Below are 19,795 nucleotides of genomic sequence, written 5' to 3'. Positions count from 1 at the left end.
TGATCTCTTTAAACACACACTTGGGCCATAGCAAAAATTGAAAAGGAATAGATGTTGAATTTCTGTGTAAGGAGAATACAAATCTGTACCAGTAGCATTCTGACCTAATTACTGAACTCAATACAAAAGGGCAGATTGAAATAATATTATCTGAATCCCAATATTTAACTGAAAATCAACAAGCAGACTCAGTTGACATTCTACAGTGATATGTTAAGGTTTTTGAAGATAAACCAGGTGTCATTAAAGAATAATGTTGGCATCTGAATGTCATACCACACAAACTATTCTCCCCCCCCCCCCCTCCCCACCATTCCTTTGTCAAAACAAGCAGCCATTTCACAGGTGATCTAAAAAATGTTAAACTGGGAAACAGCTGAACCATCTTCAAGCCATTACTGCAATCATTTGTTGGCTGCAGCTAAAGCTGGGGGCAATATTATATTAGTAATTGACACAGATGCAATAAGAAATAGCAAATGTGGTATAAATACACTCCTGGAAATTGAAATAAGAACACCGTGAATTCATTGTCCCAGGAAGGGGAAACTTTATTGACCCATTCCTGGGGTCAGATACATCACATGATCACACTGACAGAACCACAGGCACATAGACACAGGCAACACAGCATGCACAATGTCGGCACTAGTACAGTGTATATCCACCTTTCGCAGCAATGCAGGCTGCTATTCTCCCATGGAGACGATCGTAGAGATGCTGGATGTAGTCCTGTGGAACGGCTTGCCATGCCATTTCCACCTGGCGCCTCAGTTGGACCAGCGTTCGTGCTGGACGTGCAGACCGCGTGAGACGACGCTTCATCCAGTCCCAAACATGCTCAATGGGGGACAGATCCGGAGATCTTGCTGGCCAGGGTAGTTGACTTACACCTTCTAGAGCACGTTGGGTGACACGGGATACATGCGGACGTGCATTGTCCTGTTGCAACAGCAAGTTCCCTTGCCGGTCTAGGAATGGTAGAACGATGGGTTCGATGACGGTTTGGATGTACCGTGCACTATTCAGTGTCCCCTCGACGATCACCAGTGGTGTACGGCCAGTGTAGGAGATCGCTCCCCACACCATGATGCCGGGTGTTGGCCCTGTGTGCCTCGGTCGTATGCAGTCCTGATTGTGGCGCTCACCTGCACGGCGCCAAACACGCATACGACCATCATTGGCACCAAGGCAGAAGCGACTCTCATCGCTGAAGACGACACGTCTCCATTCGTCCCTCCATTCACGCCTGTCGCGACACCACTGGAGGCGGGCTGCACGATGTTGGGGCGTGAGCGGAAGACGGCCTAACAGTGTGTGGGACCGTAGCCCAGCTTCATGGAGACGGTTGCGAATGGTCCTCGCCGATACCCCAGGAGCAACAGTGTCCCTAATTTGCTGGGAAGTGGCGGTGCGGTCCCCTACGGCACTGCGTAGGATCCTACGGTCTTGGCGTGCATCCGTGCGTCGCTGCGGTCCGGTCCCAGGTCGACGGGCACGTGCACCTTCCGCCGACCACTGGCGACAACATCGATGTACTGTGGAGACCTCACGCCCCACGTGTTGAGCAATTCAGCGGTACGTCCACCCCGCCTCCCGCATGCCCACTATACGCCCTCGCTCAAAGTCCGTCAACTGCACATACGGTTCACGTCCACGCTGTCGCGGCATGCTACCAGTGTTAAAGACTGCGATGGAGCTCCGTATGCCACGGCAAACTGGCTGACACTGACAGCGGCGGTGCACAAATGCTGCGCAGCTAGCGCCATTCGACGACCAACACCGCGGTTCCTGGTGTGTCCTCTGTGCCGTGCGGGTGATCATTGCTTGTACAGCCCTCTCGCAGTGTCTGGAGCAAGTATGGTGGGTCTGACACACCGGTGTCAATGTGTTCTTTTTTCCATTTCCAGGAGTGTATATGATCAGCCCATATATGATCAGTGACGTACCACACAAAAATGCCTATTTACTATCATTTAGGTACACAAAGAACAAACCAATAGTATGCACATAAGGACTTGATTAAACATTTTGATAACGAGCTTCAAAGGAAGTGAAAATTTCTTCTATACGTTTGTAAAAGGATTAATAATAGAACACCATTGACTACTGTTAGTTTGCACAGGTTGGCAGCTGTTCCAATGCCAACTTCTAACCTCTATGGACAAGTACCAATCAACATGGCTACTATGGCAGTAAAAGAAAAAGAGCAAGGCAAGCGTCACAGAAAATTTCAAACTTGGTGGACCAACAAACGTAGGCTGATTAATAAAGTGGCATGTGTTTTATGTTCCAGGGGAGTGGTAGGTAGATCATCATCTCTAAAACAGCACTATAAAAAAAATTACGAATGTCTTTGTCACAAAAGTGAACCAGAGCAAGAGGAATTCGCTGTATGTGCTATTAAAGACAGGAATAGACAACTGACATCTAAAATTAAGCATGTTAACAAGGATTGCCATTCCAGTGCTGCAAGTTTCTTGGCTGCAAATGTCACTGCTTGGCAAGGTAAACCATTTGGTGACAGGGAATTTTTGAAGGAAGTCTGGTTAGCATGTGGCCCATCACTTTTTGAAGATTTATCTAGAAACACAATAAAAGACAGAATCCTAAAACTGATGGAAATATGAAAGAACAAAAATTACATCAAGTATTCTTCATATATTTTGTTATATTTTGCTGTGTCTTAATGGAAGTAGTGATGAAATTAAATCTGCCTGTTTAGCTGTGTTTGGTCAGTATTGTGTTGTAAATGACATCAGGTTGTGGCCAGCAACACCAGGACACACAGAACTACATTGCTGTTAAAAATTCACTTGCTGACAAAGAAATACGTTTTAGCTTGTTTTGATAATGGCTGATAGCGTTCCCAAAACGGAGGGCACAAAAATCATTTTCTTCATTTATTTTAAGTACATACTAAATCTCCAACTCAACAACAAAGCTAAATCAGTTACACCTGAATTTGATATTTTTAAATATAATACCCTAAATCCCATTCATATCTCAATTTAAGATGAACAGTATATTCGCCCCTCAATGCAATTCGTATTCAGTGACAATGCAGACATCTACAAACATGATCTCACAGTAACACAATAGGCTACTCTGTACTTAAACATAATTTCTGACTGTATGAGGATCAGCTCTGAATAAAAGTGCACTGGTAACTTTTCAAATATTTATTTATAAAGGATGACTAATTTACAGCCTTGAATATTCCAAAGCGGTATACATTACACACAATATTCTCACAAAATATGAATTTGTAACAGCACAATTACTTTGATACTACAGTGTGTGTGTGTGTGTGTGGGGGGGGGGGGGGGGGGGGGGGGTGTTAACTGACTTCATAAATATGAACAATTCTTTCATTTACAACTGCAATTATATAAAAGCAACAATATGTTTCAAAATAATTTTTATTTAAGTATTACATCTTGATGTAAAAATCAGTTCATGTCTAACAGAAAATAAACTGTACACGAATTACAACAGGCATTAAAATATTAAAAATTTCACATACTGAAGACTAAAACAACAATCATAATAACGTCTGCTACCAAAAAGTATGCACTGCACACTAATAAGGTGGTTATAATATATAAAAGCTAATTAGGTCATTTACAATTCCTGTAACACAATGACAAAGAACACATATGGTGCAAATAAACTGTTTATGTATCTCGCGCAGGTGTCTATACCGCAAAATAAGAATGTGGAACTACAACAAGTAGGAAATGGGCTTTGAAGATTCATACAAATCAACTGATTAGCAAACAGAATGCAGATGCAGCCTGAGCATATTGTACACCAACGATTGAAGACTAAATCGTAATCTTAACTTACATTCAGCCCCATCATTCACAGCACAAACACAGCTTCATAAATAACATAAATTTACTAAATTAATTTGTCATCACTGCAAGGCAATTTGTAAAATAGCACCAGTTTAAATAAATAATAGAATTTGAAGTTCTGTAGCAAATATAAAATTAGGGACAACCTACAAATGCATATGTACATAAAGAAATACAATTTCTTAAGAAAACAAGACACCTGCAGGGAATTATCCTAGGAATGATTAACAATTATGCTGTGTACATAAAGCACACATTAGTCTGTTAACATTGATCTTCTTTTTGTGATTTTTCTTATAAAAATAATTGTCCAGACTGTCAATTCTTCCATAAGGAAGTCCCTAATCTTTCAGACAGATATATTTTACACATCTAAGCATAATATTACTAACAGGCAAGTTGATACACCTTTCATTGAACGAAAGGCTCGAGAAAAAAATTTCCCAAAGGGAAAAAGCTTATTATTCTGAACAAGTATAAAATAACTAGTCCAAAATGTTATAACATAAATAAGTGTTTTTTGTGTGTGATGTCAGTAAATAAGAATCTCTTTTTCCCTGTTTCTTGAAGATATTCAACTCCCACATCATCAGATAAATTAACTTCAGTCCTTTAAGCATTTACACAAATCCACAAGACAAACCCCATTAGCACTGGCAAATTACATTTTATCAGATCAACTTCTGTTCATATCTTTCTCTTTTTTTGTATAACTAAATCACACACGCTGTTTCAAAATTACATGAGAGCACTGTGAATTCTGTTGGTGCCTGAAAATTATATTTCAATTTCACTGCCCCATTGAACAAAACAATGATTAACAGAGGGTGTAACACACTGAAATAACTATAACATTTTTCTTAGGTGGACAGCAGTACCACAATTCCAACTAAATTGATTCCACTCACTTTGCAAATACAAGTTTATGCCTTGACATGAGTGTTGCAGTATTTCTCAATTGCGGTTCATGCTGCTCTCATCAGGAAATGACACAATCCTCCTGATATAAAAGTTCTAATGAAACTTTTTGCTATCCATGAATCCTTGGCTCAATAGAATACATTCATATTCTGACTTGCAACACACAAATATTACATTAAACATCCTGAACACCAAGGGTAAATTAACATTAAACCAATAACTATGGAATATCAGCTCAATTTGAAGACAACACCAAAATTATATACAGAATCGAGTTTCAGGGTACATTGAGTTACAGAAGCACAAAAATACTATGAAGAAGAACAACAATTTAGAGATTTCATTAGTCTCTCTCTCTCTCTCTCTCTCTCTCTCTCTCTCTCTCTCTCATAAACACTGTTAATATGTTATATAAACAGTAAAATTGATATATACAATAGAAACAGTACAGTAATTACATACTGTATGTAGAATCAATCAGAGAAATAAACTTCATTAGCCATAAAACTGAGAATGATAACGAAGCTTCCTTGTATATCCGTAGGAGGTATCTTACAGCCATGTTCTTTAATACTGTGACAAGCACTGCGACTGTTCAAACTGAAAATAATAAAGAAATGTGAAGATGAAATTAGTACTCAAAAAGATTTAATCATTTCTTTGAAGTGAATATAACACATTTATGTTTTTTACGCATTTTAAAGACACTATGTTTTTTAAACATTGTGTGAAACTTGCTTGTACAAAAGTGACACAACCATAAGCTTACAAGAGCACAGAATTACCACAGAAGTTGCCACATTGAATATTGATAAAATACACTGATTGTTCAAATTGCCTCCAAGTGATTTTGTATGAGAGTGTTTTTAAATTTCCAAAATTTAATGACTTTTTAGAAAACTGTTTTTCTTATTTTTGTACCTATACTTGTACCAAAACAGGTCATTCATATACAGCAAATTAAACTCCCTGGCCAATACATACTAATTTACTTAAATTTTTGACTGACTACTGGGATAACTGAGTGACAATGGGGACGGACTGAGGTAGGATGAGAAAAATATTAGTTTCATGTGCCCATTTTTTCATTTTTTAGGTGTAGCATACCTAATTTATTGTGAAAGCCTATCAGTAGGCTCATTTTCTGTGTAATTGTGAAGGAACACGTATCTCGGTTGGACTTGCACTCATTATGAATAGGGTAGGGCACATTCAAAAAAGTTTGGTCATATCTCTGTTTGTGAAGAAATTATCTACATACACAACGGGAGTGACACTGATGACATTGACAGGAGTGGAGATGGAATACACACAGGACAAGCACTTTAAACATGCCACAGTGAGTAACCATTTATATGAGAAACAATAATTCCAGTTGTTAAAATATGGAATAATTGTCCTAGCATTTTGTGACAGCCATAACTCAATTGATCGAATCAATATTCCATAAAGATTTAAAGAACATTTCTGAATGTCATTGCAAAAATGACTGGATTATCATGTTCAAATTAAAATATTACCCTGGATAACTAAGATAACTACATTAGTGTCAAGGAACTTCATAATCACCATACAAAAAACAATAACTCTCAATGAAAACTGCATATCTTGAGGTATCCTAACCAACACTTGGTTTAATATGAAAGAGCAGTTCTCAAGTCATACAGTATACAGAAACTACTGCTATTTCTAGTCACATTTGCAAACAAAGACTGTAGAAGAAATGACCTGATATACTGACATCATCAGCAGACATTGTATTATTTAATAACAAGTTAACATGCCAAATTCATGCACCCAGCTTAAAAAAATACTGACTAGGTTATGTTGGTTGTGACAAGAGTCATGTATTGCATGATATGACTGCAATAGCAACAAATATCAGAAGTACAAGCAATTAAAACATATTCACAAAAATGCTGAAATATTTTGTACTGTTTGGAAATTCAGTTTTAGTGTTTATTCTTCCTATCTGGTCCTGAAAACTCATTGTCAGTACTGAAGTGAGATGAATATAAATTATCAGTTACCATTCACTGGCCAAAAGTAATAGTAACAGTGGTGATGTTGGTGGTTATTATTGAATAACCATGAATGTTAAGAAAAGAAAATGCACCTGTTTAAATTAGAAATACTGGCTTACAGCCATGGCTTCTGTTCACTCCTACATCTAACCTTGTGCTTCACCACAATGTATACTGGTAGGTGACAGCCATCAACTACTAATTTCATGAATCTACTTACCAGTTCTTGAAAGTTAAAGGTATGTTAATAAATTTCTGACCTCATGAGACACTCTTCACTGTAGAGCTATTTCTACCACATATTTTATATCAGGTGAATCAACAAGATTTTGCTATTTCATCCACCTCTGTAACTTGCTATTTTATCCACCTCTGTAACTCAGTGGTCAGTGGGTCTGCCTGCTACGCAAAGGACCCAGATGCAATTCCTGGTACGATCACATATTTTTCCTTGGTGGATGGACTGGACCATGGTGCACTCAGCCTCATGATGGAGCTACTTGAGTGAGAAGTAGTGACATCATTGGCAGTGGATGACACAGAGGTCTGCCAGTCCTGATGTGCCCCTCAGGATCAGCACGTGGAACTTTGTTCCCGTGATTTGTTTGCTTTTTCAGCTGCAATGATGTATCTCTACTACAACAGGCAGACTATAATATATTTTCATTTTTGACATGAAACTGACGTCAAGCTACCGAGTTCAAATAACTTTCACTTTTTTTTTTACACCACTATCGCTAAATAAATTGACTACGACCTATATTATACTCGGTGCTCTTGCACAAAAAATTCTACAACTTCAGGAAATTATATGTTTGTAGATACTGAGACACATGCTGACTATATTCCACTATTCAGTCACAGACCTGCAACCCTATCATATAACCTTTAGATGGTAATGGGATCTACAATTTACACTGCATCACATTTAACACCTAAATCACGTTTCACAATTCAGAATACATATGAACAGGCAACACATCAGCTTTATGAGACTGATATTAAGCTGAAACTATAAGTAAACTACATTCTACGTATACTAACTGACTGTACATTATAAATGTGCAGCTCAACATCTGAGATCTTATAATGATTTTTTTTATTTTTGACTTTTTTGCCTAATGCAGTACAACAAAAATGGAATAAGGAAATATATCATAATACAATACAATTCCCATATCATTTCCCTGCCCTGAACAACTGGTTTCTCATTTTCCTAAGAATAAATAACATAATATTTTTGAACAATAGATGTTAGTATTTACCTTGATCAAAGCAGCTAGGATTTATGTAACTAATCAAGTCACTCTCTGACATCTGTGTCAGTTCTTGAGGAACCATTCCCTCCTCACACTTTTTCTGCACTGTTGAACTGGTTGCCAACACCTTGGCTGGTGTTGATGCAGAAGAAATCTCTGCAACAGGTACAGGCAGCGACGGTGCTGCTGTCACTTTATGCTGTTGGTCTACGGTCTTTGCTGTTTCCACAGGATCTGCAATTTGTGTGAAATTACTGGGTGCAGACTCTTGGTCTTGCTTAGTCGAGGAGCAGTTGTTTTCACAGCAAACTTTGCGATCTGAAACTGGGTATTCTCCGACACTTGTTTGACCTCCAACAGTATCCAGTCTTTCTTTTACATCTGATGTTAGGCCAATAATACTGTTGACAGTTTTAGACGCAAGCATATTATCTTCAGGCAATGCTGAGTTTTGTGGAATTTCTGTACTTGAATGGGGCAAGTTGTTTAAGGACTCAATCTGTGGCACTCTCACTTGGCAGCTTTCTACAGAATTCATTCCAACAACCATACCAGACCCAGCACTGAAATTCACATTTTGAGAATCAGAAGCAGCTGCATACATAGAATTCAGCAGTGATGTATGTGACACCATGACAGATTCTGAAGTGTCACTAGTAGCAGTTCTTGCTTGTCCACGGGGGTTTGTTCCAACTTCATTCTGATTTTGAATCTCTTGCGACTGTGTCTCATCGTTGGGTAGAGTAGTTTCAGTCTCCAAACAATCAGAAGAAACATTAGGTGCTTTTGTAATAATGAGTGGAGATTTTTGGATTTGAGAACTACTGCTCACTAGTGTGGAAGCATTAGTAGAATTGAGCAGTGAGCATAACGAATGTGGGTGGACTGCTGCAGATACCGCTGATGACAAACAAGAACTGGGTTCCAAAATCTCTGTTTTATTGTTTTTTGTACTTAATGTGAGTGTAGGTGCCACAACAGCACTTGTATTTTCAATATTCCTAGAATGGGAATTAATAATGTTCTTCACTGCAATGGCTGGAGAACAATCAGAAACTTGCATACGGATATCATTTTCTGCAGCTAGAGCAGATGCAACAGCTGAGTTTGAGAGGCAGGCTTGAGACTCTAAAGGACAAGAGTTCAGATCCATATGTTTGACAGCTATGGGGGAAGAATTTTTTGGACTTGTGAGCAAAACAGGGCTGTCAACTGACACAGTAACAGATGTGTCCAGAATCATACTTTTCACAGCAATTGGCGATATATGAGGATTTTTTAAAAGCACACTGTTTGAAGTAGAAGGAGTGTCAATAGGTAGTCCAGAACTCGTAGTAGGCAATGATGTATTTATTAGCGTACACTGACCTGACACAATAGTTTCCTTCTGCCCTGCATCCTGCCTACGGAGATGCTCGTCAATAGCTGCTGATACAGCATTATTGAGGATAATAGTTTCCTGAGAAATTTGTGCTGATTGTTGCCCTGGCTGCACTGAATTCAAGTGAAAAGGATTCAGGTCACTTACGGAAGAAAGAGAAGGCTGCAACCTAATACTTTCTACAAGAACTGAAGATTGCTGAGCATCTCCTCTGCTATCTCGGTCACTAAGTCCAACTGAAACTTGAGAATTTAGAATTTCATTCACTCGAGCTACACTAGCACTTTGATTTGCCATATGGCTGTCAGCAGCTGAATTAACAATTGCATCCAACTTCTCCGTTGCAGAAACCATGTGACTATCCATAGCTGATGATACAAGAGCTTCCAATCCAGAACTGGAGATGAGACTTTGTTGCTCCTGATTTAACAGTACTGGTGTGGAAGAAGGGGGTGATGTAGCTGGAATGTTCAGTCCTCCACTTCCAGATGGCCCAACTGGCGAACTCTGACCACTGCCAGTTGTGTGAGATCCATTACTCAGAGGACGTGCTTCAAGATTGCTGCTCATGCTCTCCATCATTTGGTCATCTGACTTTGTGTCCATAGAAACAGTGTCTCTGGCAACTGATTCCTGTGTGTTTCTGAAAAGAAGAGGAGTGGGTGTTTGTATTACCACTCCCTGTTCAGGTAGAGTGCTCATCATTTGTGATATGTTCAATGAATTCTCACTGGTCACTTGTGGCTCTCGGACTTCTGAAATCTGACTTCCGCATGTCAAAGCATTTTCTGTCACACTTGTTTGTTGGTTGCAGAGATTTGAGAGTGGTGGAGAGGAAAGATTACTTAGTGCCATTAGCTGATTCTGTGTAATTGCCTCCTGAAGTGTCTGGGAATGTGTAATTGCATTCTGCAGAGACTGTGATCCAGTAATGGCCTGTTGCACAGACTGAGACTGTGCTTCTTGTAAAGACTGTGAATTTGTAATAGCCTGCTGTAAAGACTGCTGTTGTGTGACAGTCTCCTGCAACGACTGTGGCTGTGTCATTGCATCCCTTAATGAATGAGGCTGACTGATCACCTCCTGCACAGACTGAGACTGAGCTATTGCCTCCTGTAATGACTGGGACTGTGCCATTGCCTCCTGCAGTGAGTGAGATTGAGCCACTGCCCCCTGCAAAGCCTGTGGCTGTGAAAATGCCTCCTGCATGCCCTGGGACTGCGTGAACGCTTCCTGCAGCGTCCGAGATTGACTAAACGCTTCCTGCAGTGTCTGAGGCTGTACGAGTGACGTCTGCAGTCGCTGAGGTTGTGGAACAGACTCTTGCAATGTCTGCGACTGTCCAATAGCTTCCTGTCTGGGAGGAGACTTCTTAGGACTTTCTGCCTTGTCTGACCTCTCCTGTGAGTCGTACAGAGAAGCCAGCTGGATGTCTCCGACAAACCCAATTTTTTGTGAGGGCTGTTGCTGAAGAACGTGCCTAGGAGTCAACAAAGTCTGCTGCTGGGATGTCTCGAATAGTACCGACTGAGAACTAAATGGCGCAATAGGTTTCTCAACAGGCAAACCCTGAGACGTAACTACAGCAGTAGTGCTTGAACCACTGGAACTACTGTTTTCAGCTATTTTATATGTAGATGCTTGTTGACTAGCATCCTTAGAATTATCTTCTAAGTGGGAGAGGAACTTTTCAACACTCTGCCCTGTTTGAGACGGTAAAGGTAAGTATGTATCTCCAGACACAAACCGACGAAATGTAGCCATGGAAGGGGACTGCGTGCTGGACAAATCGGCAGCAGTGACCAGTTGGCCCACAGTGGTGACAGGCTTCATTCGGAGATCTATACCTTTCAGGTCTTCTGGAGACAGCTGATTAGGTGAACTTTGGCTCGATTCATCCGCCAGTTCTGTCTTCAGTTCAGGTGCATGCATGTCAGGAATAATAAGCTGTACATCTGGTGTCCTCCGTGGTAATGGTAAAAGTGGAGGTAATGGCAACATTTTAACTCCTACAGTTGAACTTTGCTCATTCTGTTTTTTCTCCTCTTTTGCTACAGCACCAGCAGGTGTCTGCCACATCATTACTGGGCGCACATCTTTCTCTGCAGCACCTGTATAATGAAAAAATAGCACGATATAGTCACAATAATATAGTATACACTGTGTTACTATTACTTACTTTACAAGAAAAGCCTACTGGACAAAACATTAGTCACCTTATACTAACTGTGTGTAATGCTCTATGAGATACACTAACAGATGTCATTTGCTGTAGCACAGAAAGGGCAATGTTCTGACGTAACAACAGGAGTATTCAACTATTTGTGATGTGACTACTGATGCAAGTTGATAATATTGCTTGGATGTCATTTCTCATTTTTTGGAATGGTGTTACACATTGTCAAGAGATATTCATGAGTGTTCAAATTCAATGCCAATTTGTTCATCAGAACATTGGCAGCAGTGATAAAAGGCATGAAAAGAAACTGTAGCACATGAGCTTCCTTTTAAATTTACATTTTACACAGTCTACAGAAAGTCACTAAGCCAACTTCTAATAAGCTTGTAACATCAATTGGAGATGTCATTTTTTCACATCTATGTTTCTCTCATTGAGCCTAAAGTAACACTGACGGGGTGGAGCATATGAAGTGTGGTGAGTCTATGAAGTGCAACTCATAAGAAAAGCATTGAACAGCAATGGTGACAAATTTGTCATTAAGCATATGTCCACATTTATGGTTTTACCACTTAGCTGCTGAGATATTTTATATTTTTCCTTGCTACTTTATTTCAGCTACAAACAGCACATAAAATAAAGATTTCTGTATCTCCTAATTTATTTTACTTCACCATGTTCATCAATTTTCACTTTTTTTTGGGTGAGCACAAAGGAAAGATCTCTCAAAAACATGTGTTTTGATTTATAATTTGTGGTCACAGCATTTTGGAAAATAGCTGGAGTACCTTCTACCCAGTTGCCAATTTCAATTTTTTGATGAGCTTTTACTTGCTGTTACATATCTGTGATTTATTAAGAACTGATGAAATTCATTACGACAAATTGTTGCATAAACATTGGACTGTATATTTAATTTCCTTCACGTATACAGATTTTATACAATGTACTGGAGAGGAGTACAATTTTTAATAATACATGCCAACTGCTTATGTTTTGCTCATATTTTTGGGGTTTTAACATTTTTCTCAATTTTGCATTTTCCTGAATCTTGCGTTTCTTTAATTCTGGACTGCACGAAAACAGAAAATTGTGTCATTGTAACTGTCTTTGGGTACTTACTCAGAATTATCATGAAAGCATACCATTATATACTTAGGAATCCGTACTTAATGGTGAAAATCAAACAATGGAAAATTTAGAATGGAATGTTAACAATATTATGAAAAGGAAAGTTGCCACTCACCATGTAGCGGAGATGCTGAGTCGCAGATAGGCACAACAAAAAGACTGTCACAAATAAAGCTTTCGGCCAGTAAGGTCTTCGTCAACAATAGACGGGGCACACACACACACACACACACACACACACACACACACACACACACACACACACACACACACACACTTGCACAACTCTGTCTCAGGCAACTGAAATGACACTGCCAGTGCCCACACTACAAACATAGCTGATGAAACAGCCTCCATTTTGGATGACAAAGATCCATTGTGTGTGTGTGTGTGTGTGTGTGTGTGTGTGTGTGTGTGTGTGTGTGTGCCATCTAATGATGAAGACTTTATTGGCAGAAAGCTTTATTTGTGACACTCTTTTTGTTGTGCCTATCTGCCACTCGTCATCTCCGCTACATGGTGAGTAGCAACTTTCCTTTCATAATATTGGTACTTAATGGTGAAGCAGTTTTTAGCTCAAAGTTGGACCACAGACTAGCGGCTGGAGAGTATTATGATAAACTTTCAACCACAATTCCCACGTGAATTACTTGCTCACTGGAGTGTCTGCCAATGCTAATAAAGCCACAGGACTATAGACAGCACACACCTACACACTACTGTCCTCTTCAAGAGATGATCTCTGGTGCACCCCAAGGCAATAACACCTCTTTTCTTTCGCGTAAATATTGGCTCTTATTTTCCACCTAATGAATAAGATGAGCACTGTACTGTATCAACTTCACACACACACAGAATGAATTCCAAAATAATCCTCCTCCTCCTCCATCTGCTGACTTCTTAAAAGTTTTATCACACCAGATGACTAATTTTGGTCCAGTCAGCTTATATTCAAAGATGTGGCATTATATTATTAAACAATATTTACAAGTCACTCCAACACACTGAGAAAAATTTAAAAATAAATAAATACCCCTATTTTACAAAATACATGTGTTCAAATACAACAATATGACATCATCTTTAATATTAATCTTAGAAAAGAAGATTCTGGCAAGAGCTCAACATTAAAGGTCAGAATAGTCTTCCCTAGAAAGAAAAATGTATTTTAGAAGATCAACTTTTGCTAGTAAACCTACAAAATACTTCTGCTCATCTGCAGCACCCAACTGACACAAGAGCACTATCTTTCAGAACTGGGCAATCATCCATCTGCACAGACATAAAAAACTTACACACCAAAGTAATTCACATAGAAAGCAGGCCTAGGTGAAACTCTCATTTCTATATCACTCTGTTCTAATATGTGCTTTGACACTGAGTCCTGGGCATTGTTAAGTCTAATAGCCGAATAATGAGAGGTGTTTCCTCTTACTCCTTCCTTTTTTAGTCGATGATGCAACTCCTGATTTTGAAAGTTAGCATTTATACACATACAGTTTTTTGTTTTAGTTTTTTTATTTTAATTCAGTTGTAGCTTCAGAGATATGATTTTCATTACAAGTGATAATGTTAAATAATAATGATCTTCAACACTTCCACGAAGCACTGGACTACTGTCCACACTACAAACACAGATGGTGAATTTGCCTCCATTTTGGATAACAACGATCCATCAAACACAATTTTAAATTATGAAGTGTACAGCCAGGATCTCACTCTGTTGTTAGAGAAACTAACAGCAGCTTCAGAAACTTAATACAGTAAGGAATCAACAAAATGGCCACTTCCTGGAATGTTGGCTCTCCAACAGTAAATGCAAATATCATTGAAACAGATGGCTATGTTTTGATACTTTTAGGTTCTCTTAACAAATCATATTTTTTCTCCGCGCGGCAGTAAAAGTTTTGCTGCTGTGGCCAACTTCATACTGCAACAGGTCAATATAGAAAATAGGTACTTTGAATTCCCTGTCAAGAATGAAAGCACTGCAAAACTTAAACAGAAATTATTTTTGAATAACTCTGCAAAACATATAGAAAATAATGTGCCAAAAGAAGATTTTATAGAGGGTGTACAAATCTTATGATACACACTACTTGAGGCCCCCAATGCTTTTCATATACATGACAGTAGCTGCCGCTACTACTAAAGCTTTTCATCCTTGACCAAGACTTTTAAGCCTCGGTATACTCAAGGCAAAATTTGTTTCTCTTATAGGACCACCCCCCCCCCCCCCTCAACCGCGGACCTTACTAAAGTGGAATGGCTTGCATGCCTCAACAATACAGATAGCCAACAACAAAAGAGGGACAGCAGCCTTTTCAGTAACTGTATGGGCAACAGTCTAGATGATTGGTTTGATCTTGTGACATTAGCTAACAAGGCTTTGCCGTGCTGGTATTGTGAACAGTTGAAAGCAAGGGGAGACTACAGCCACAAGGCTGTGAAGGAAAAAATTAGAGATATCTGAACTCAAAAGAAGGCTCATCAGCAATTGTTCTTCCCGTGAACCATTAACGACTGGAACAAGAAAATGGGTGAAATGGCAGTGCCACAAAGTACCCTCTACCACATGAGACAAGAAAGTGAGTTAATATTGCACTGTCATCCAGTTCTGAGCTATGTTTAAAACTTCAAGTTTCTAGCTCATCAGGAAATCAGTTTAAAATAAATAGCAAAATTTGTATTGAAAAGCTGGACAGACAAGGTAGTGACCTAATACAAACATGTTGAAATAGGAATGTGGGTATACTACTATGAACAACATAGAGGATCTCTTCCCTATGGATCAACTGAAATGAAAATTACATCTAATCTAGAGAATGCATTATTGTCAGCAAGGTAGAGATGAAAGCACCTACCACAGTAGTACAAATTTACACGCAAACTAGTTGCACAGATGAAGAAGACTGAAAGAATGTATGATGAGATAAAGAAAATTACTCACATACTTAAAGGAAATATATTTACTTATGAGCGCTGACTGGAATCCGGTAGTAGGAAAAGAAAGAGAAGGAAAAATTGTGGAACACTGACTGGGTGAAAGGAAGAAAGGGGAAGCTGCCTGGTACAATTTTGGGTAGAGCATTATTTAAGCACTGCTAACACTTGCTTTAAGAATTGTGTAAAATGGTTGTATGAATGGAAGGGACCTGGAGACATTGGAAGCTTTTGGGTTGAAAATATAATGGAGAGACAAAGATTTTGAAAGCAGGTTTTGAACTGTAAGATGTTTCCAGGGGCAGATGTGGACTCCAATCACAATTTATTGGTTATGAACAACAGGTTAAAAATGAAGAACTGCAAAAAATGTGGGAATTTAAGAAGATGGGACCCGCAAAATTGGAGGAACTGGAGGTTGTTGAGAGGGGGTGCCTTAAACAAGCCTGAACAAACAGGGGAAAGGAACACAACAGGAGATGAATGGGTAGCTTTGAGAGATGAGATAGTGAAGGTAGCAAAGAATCAAATAGATAAACAGACAAGGTCTATGAGAAATCCTTAGAAAATACAGTGAGATACTAAATTTAATTGATGGAAGAAGCAAATGTAGAAATGCAGCAAATGAAGCAAGTGAAAGGGAATACGGATGTTTAAGAAATGACACAGACAGATAGTGCAAAACAGCTAAGCAGAAATGGCTAGAGGACAAATGAAACACATTAGATACATGCATAACCAGGGGAAAAATGGATGCCTCCTATAGGAAAATTAAAGAGATATTTGGATGAAAGAGAAGCAACTACATGAATATCAAGAACTCAGACAGCAAGCCAGTACTAAGCAACACAGAGAAAGGAGGAGGATGAAAGGGATATACTGGGGGTCTATAAAGGACAAATAAAATGGATAATACTGTAGAAAAAGAGCAGAAAGTAGGTCAAGATGAGATAAGAGACATGATACTGCGAGAAGAATTTGACAGAGCACTGAAAGATCTAAGTGGAAACAGGACCCCTCGTGTAGATGACATTCCCTAAGAATTATTGAGGTCCTTGGGAGACCCAGCCGTGAAACAATTATTTCACCTAGTGTGCAAGATATATGAGTCAGACAAAATACCCTCGGGCTTTAGGAAGAATGTAATAATTCCAATTCCAAAGAAGGCAGGTACTGAGTGTATAAATACTACCAAACCAACAGTTTAATAAAACATGATAGCAAAATACTGATCTGATATACTTGTAGAAGAATATAGAGGTTAGCAGATGCTGACCACAGGGAAGATCAGTTTTGAGTTCCGGAGAAATGTAGGAACATGCAAGTCAATACTTATGCTAAGACTTCTCTTATAACACAATTTGATGCAAAGGGGAGGGGGGGGGGGGGGCAATGAAGGCCAATGGCTAAAAGCTTTAATTGTGAGTGTCTTTTTCTTGTGCCTATCTGTGACTCAGCATCTCCACTATATGGTGAGCAGCAACTCTCCTTCTCATAGAAAGCAGGTTAAATAGATATAGGTTTCAGTAGTTATTCAGAGACATGCAGAACTGCAAGGTTCGCAGGAGAGCTTCTTTAAAGTTTGGAAGGTAGGAGACGAGGTACTGGCAGAAGTAAAGCTGTGAGTACCAGGCATGAGTCATGCTTCGGTAGCTCAGTTGGTAGAGCACTTGCCCGCAAAAGGCAAAGGTCCAGAGTTCGAGTCTCGGTCGGGCACACAGTTTTAATCTGCCAGGAAGTTTCATATCAGCGCACACTCCGCTGCAGAGTGATAATCTCATTCATGTTCATATTAGATTCGTATGCAGTTCATATTACTATAGCTGTAAAGAAAAAATTTGTAGACGGTGGGTCAGGCTTGGTTGTAATTCCATGAGGGATGAAGTCAATTCTACAGCCATTAGATATTTGTTTATACAAACCATTTAAGGACAAGCTTAAAAATATGCACTCCCAATGGCTAACTAAAGAAGATAGGCAATTGACGCCTATGAGATACGTTAAGTGTGCAAGCTTGTCTAGAGTGTATGAGGGGATTGAACAATCACGGAAATGTATCCCAACTAAAGCTGTCCATCACCCATTTAAAAAATACTGTGTTTCTAATGCACTTGATGGCACAGAACACGATGTTCTCTACAACAGTAGAGACAAGGAATAAAGTGATGATGACTCAAAATCACCCGAGTACTGGTTAAAACCAGTACACGTAGGTTTATGATAATTTAATAAAATTTCTGTTTTGTACTTTCGCTTTTCATTTCTAGGTCATTTTCTTTGTAGATATATGACGGTATCCAGCCAGGTGAGTGTATGCTACAATAAATGAGCAGACATGGTCTGTGTTTCTTAAGTGTGTGTTTATGTGATTTTTTAATGTATCTTTGATCTATTATGTGTTGTAAATTTTTATTCTTGTTTGACACATTATTGGGGGTTTCTCCATACCAGCAAAAAAACAAAAAGTGCCCTCCTAGATGGTAAGAAAGGTTGAAATCCACAGGCGGCTTTATATTAGCATTGCACCACCATATAAGAAGACGAAAAATCCCATCTGTGTTCCTGTATGAAGTTCTGCGAGGTCGCTTGTGACGTTGCAGCTCAACTGCATGCAGATCCAGAATATTATGATAGACATCGTGAATTCTCACTGATGTCAGTGTTTAAGGTGTATAATAATTTTTAAGTGTCCTGCAAATCCCTGAAAGGTGAGGCCCACATTATTCTTTAACCATCATATGATTAGTTATATTTGATTTCATTTTTAAGTATGTCTGGAACAGGCAACATCCTGATCTTTGAAAGGAAGAAGAAAAGAAGATGATTATCCTCATCCAGTGTTTCTAAGGAGAGCACTTAGGTAATTCCAAGAAATCCTAAACATAATTTCTACACTTTTCTTCACTTATGTGCTTAATGTCAAATAATTAACACATTAACTCTTTTCAAGTAATCAGATGTTTGGGGTTGTTTTACACACGAGATTTCAATACATAAACATAAAACTATTTCTGACTGATCCGTACTCACCTCTTGAAGGCCCAAAAGGATGGAACTGATTTTTTACATTAGGCAAATCTGATTTCAGGTGCTGGCCAGTCAGTCGCATGGTGGGTGTCGAAGCTGTGACTGGAGATTTCCCATAAACACGGCTTAACTCCATAGCTGTAAATAAATCAAACGCATTTCAGTTTAATCCATCATTATCACACAACAGATCTACAAGCACAATAAAAATGTTCTCAGTTAATAAAGGAAAATACTTTAATTTAAGCACAATTTACACTGATACAATCAACGGGTTCTCTTTCATATTCTCACAGGAATACTGCGCCAGGCATGGCAAATGTGTAGCTCGAGAAACTAGTGAAGTCCACTTTTGCAGACCACATCATTCTGAACAGATTCAAAATTAATTCTGAAGAAACTAAAACCTAACACCAGCACATATGCTTCATTACAATGTCATTTGTATAAACAACTGTTTAAAAGCATCAAATGTTTCTGGGATTAGAACATTGCTATTACTACTGACAACATTTCTATTCTGAAATTATGTCTATCTTCTGCCAGAAGTTCAAAATTGATTTAAAATGAGACCTGTATGCACCTACAGATCATAAATCTTTATATCATGGTAACAACTCTACCTCATCTTAAACTTTTCTTTTTAAAAAGCTTGCTAGCTGTAAAATAATAACTGAGAACATGTCAGTTCACTTTCACAAAGTGTGAAGTTTGTGTAACACTGTCCCTACTCTGTTTTCAAATATTTTGTCGCTTACTGTCAAATGTGATTGCTTGCCAACTAATAAGCAGATACAGCACCAAAATTACAACATTTATATGTAGATTTGCGTAAGCCTTCTCATCAATCTTAAGAGACCCATCAATAAACATGGTCTCAACTATGATTTACACAATTTGTACACACATTTAAGCCTAGGCTAGTAATGACTTCCTGTTAAATATCACAACTAAATATTATTAAGTATGTTAAGTATGAATTATAATTATAATTATTATTTTGTGTTACTCAATTGCTGCTCTACACTAATTTATCTATAATCACAAGTCCTTGTGCCTCCAAGGCAGTG

The 19,795-nt window shown here is 38.8% G+C and overlaps 1 protein-coding gene across 3 annotated transcripts in view; it reads right to left on the bottom strand.

Moving 5' to 3' along the window:
* Positions 1-3,167: 3,167 nt before the first annotated feature.
* The window catches only part of LOC126191486 (nuclear factor of activated T-cells 5-like), a 376,907-nt gene continuing 360,279 nt past the window's right edge, over positions 3,168-19,795 (bottom strand). For all 3 annotated transcript variants that reach the window (XM_049932371.1, XM_049932372.1, XM_049932373.1), the window contains exons 11-13: positions 18,729-18,863; positions 8,071-11,556; positions 3,168-5,381 (exon numbers count right to left, since the gene is read on the bottom strand). In XM_049932371.1, the coding sequence (XP_049788328.1) occupies positions 5,377-5,381; positions 8,071-11,556; positions 18,729-18,863 (3,626 nt within the window). In that variant the 3' untranslated portion in view covers positions 3,168-5,376. The remainder of the gene's footprint in view (positions 5,382-8,070; positions 11,557-18,728; positions 18,864-19,795) is intronic.

Source organism: Schistocerca cancellata, chromosome 6, assembly GCF_023864275.1.
Source record: "Schistocerca cancellata isolate TAMUIC-IGC-003103 chromosome 6, iqSchCanc2.1, whole genome shotgun sequence".
NCBI lineage: Eukaryota > Metazoa > Arthropoda > Insecta > Orthoptera > Acrididae > Schistocerca > Schistocerca cancellata.
Note: the sequence above shows the minus strand (reverse complement) of the source record. Positions and strands in the feature narration are given on the sequence as shown.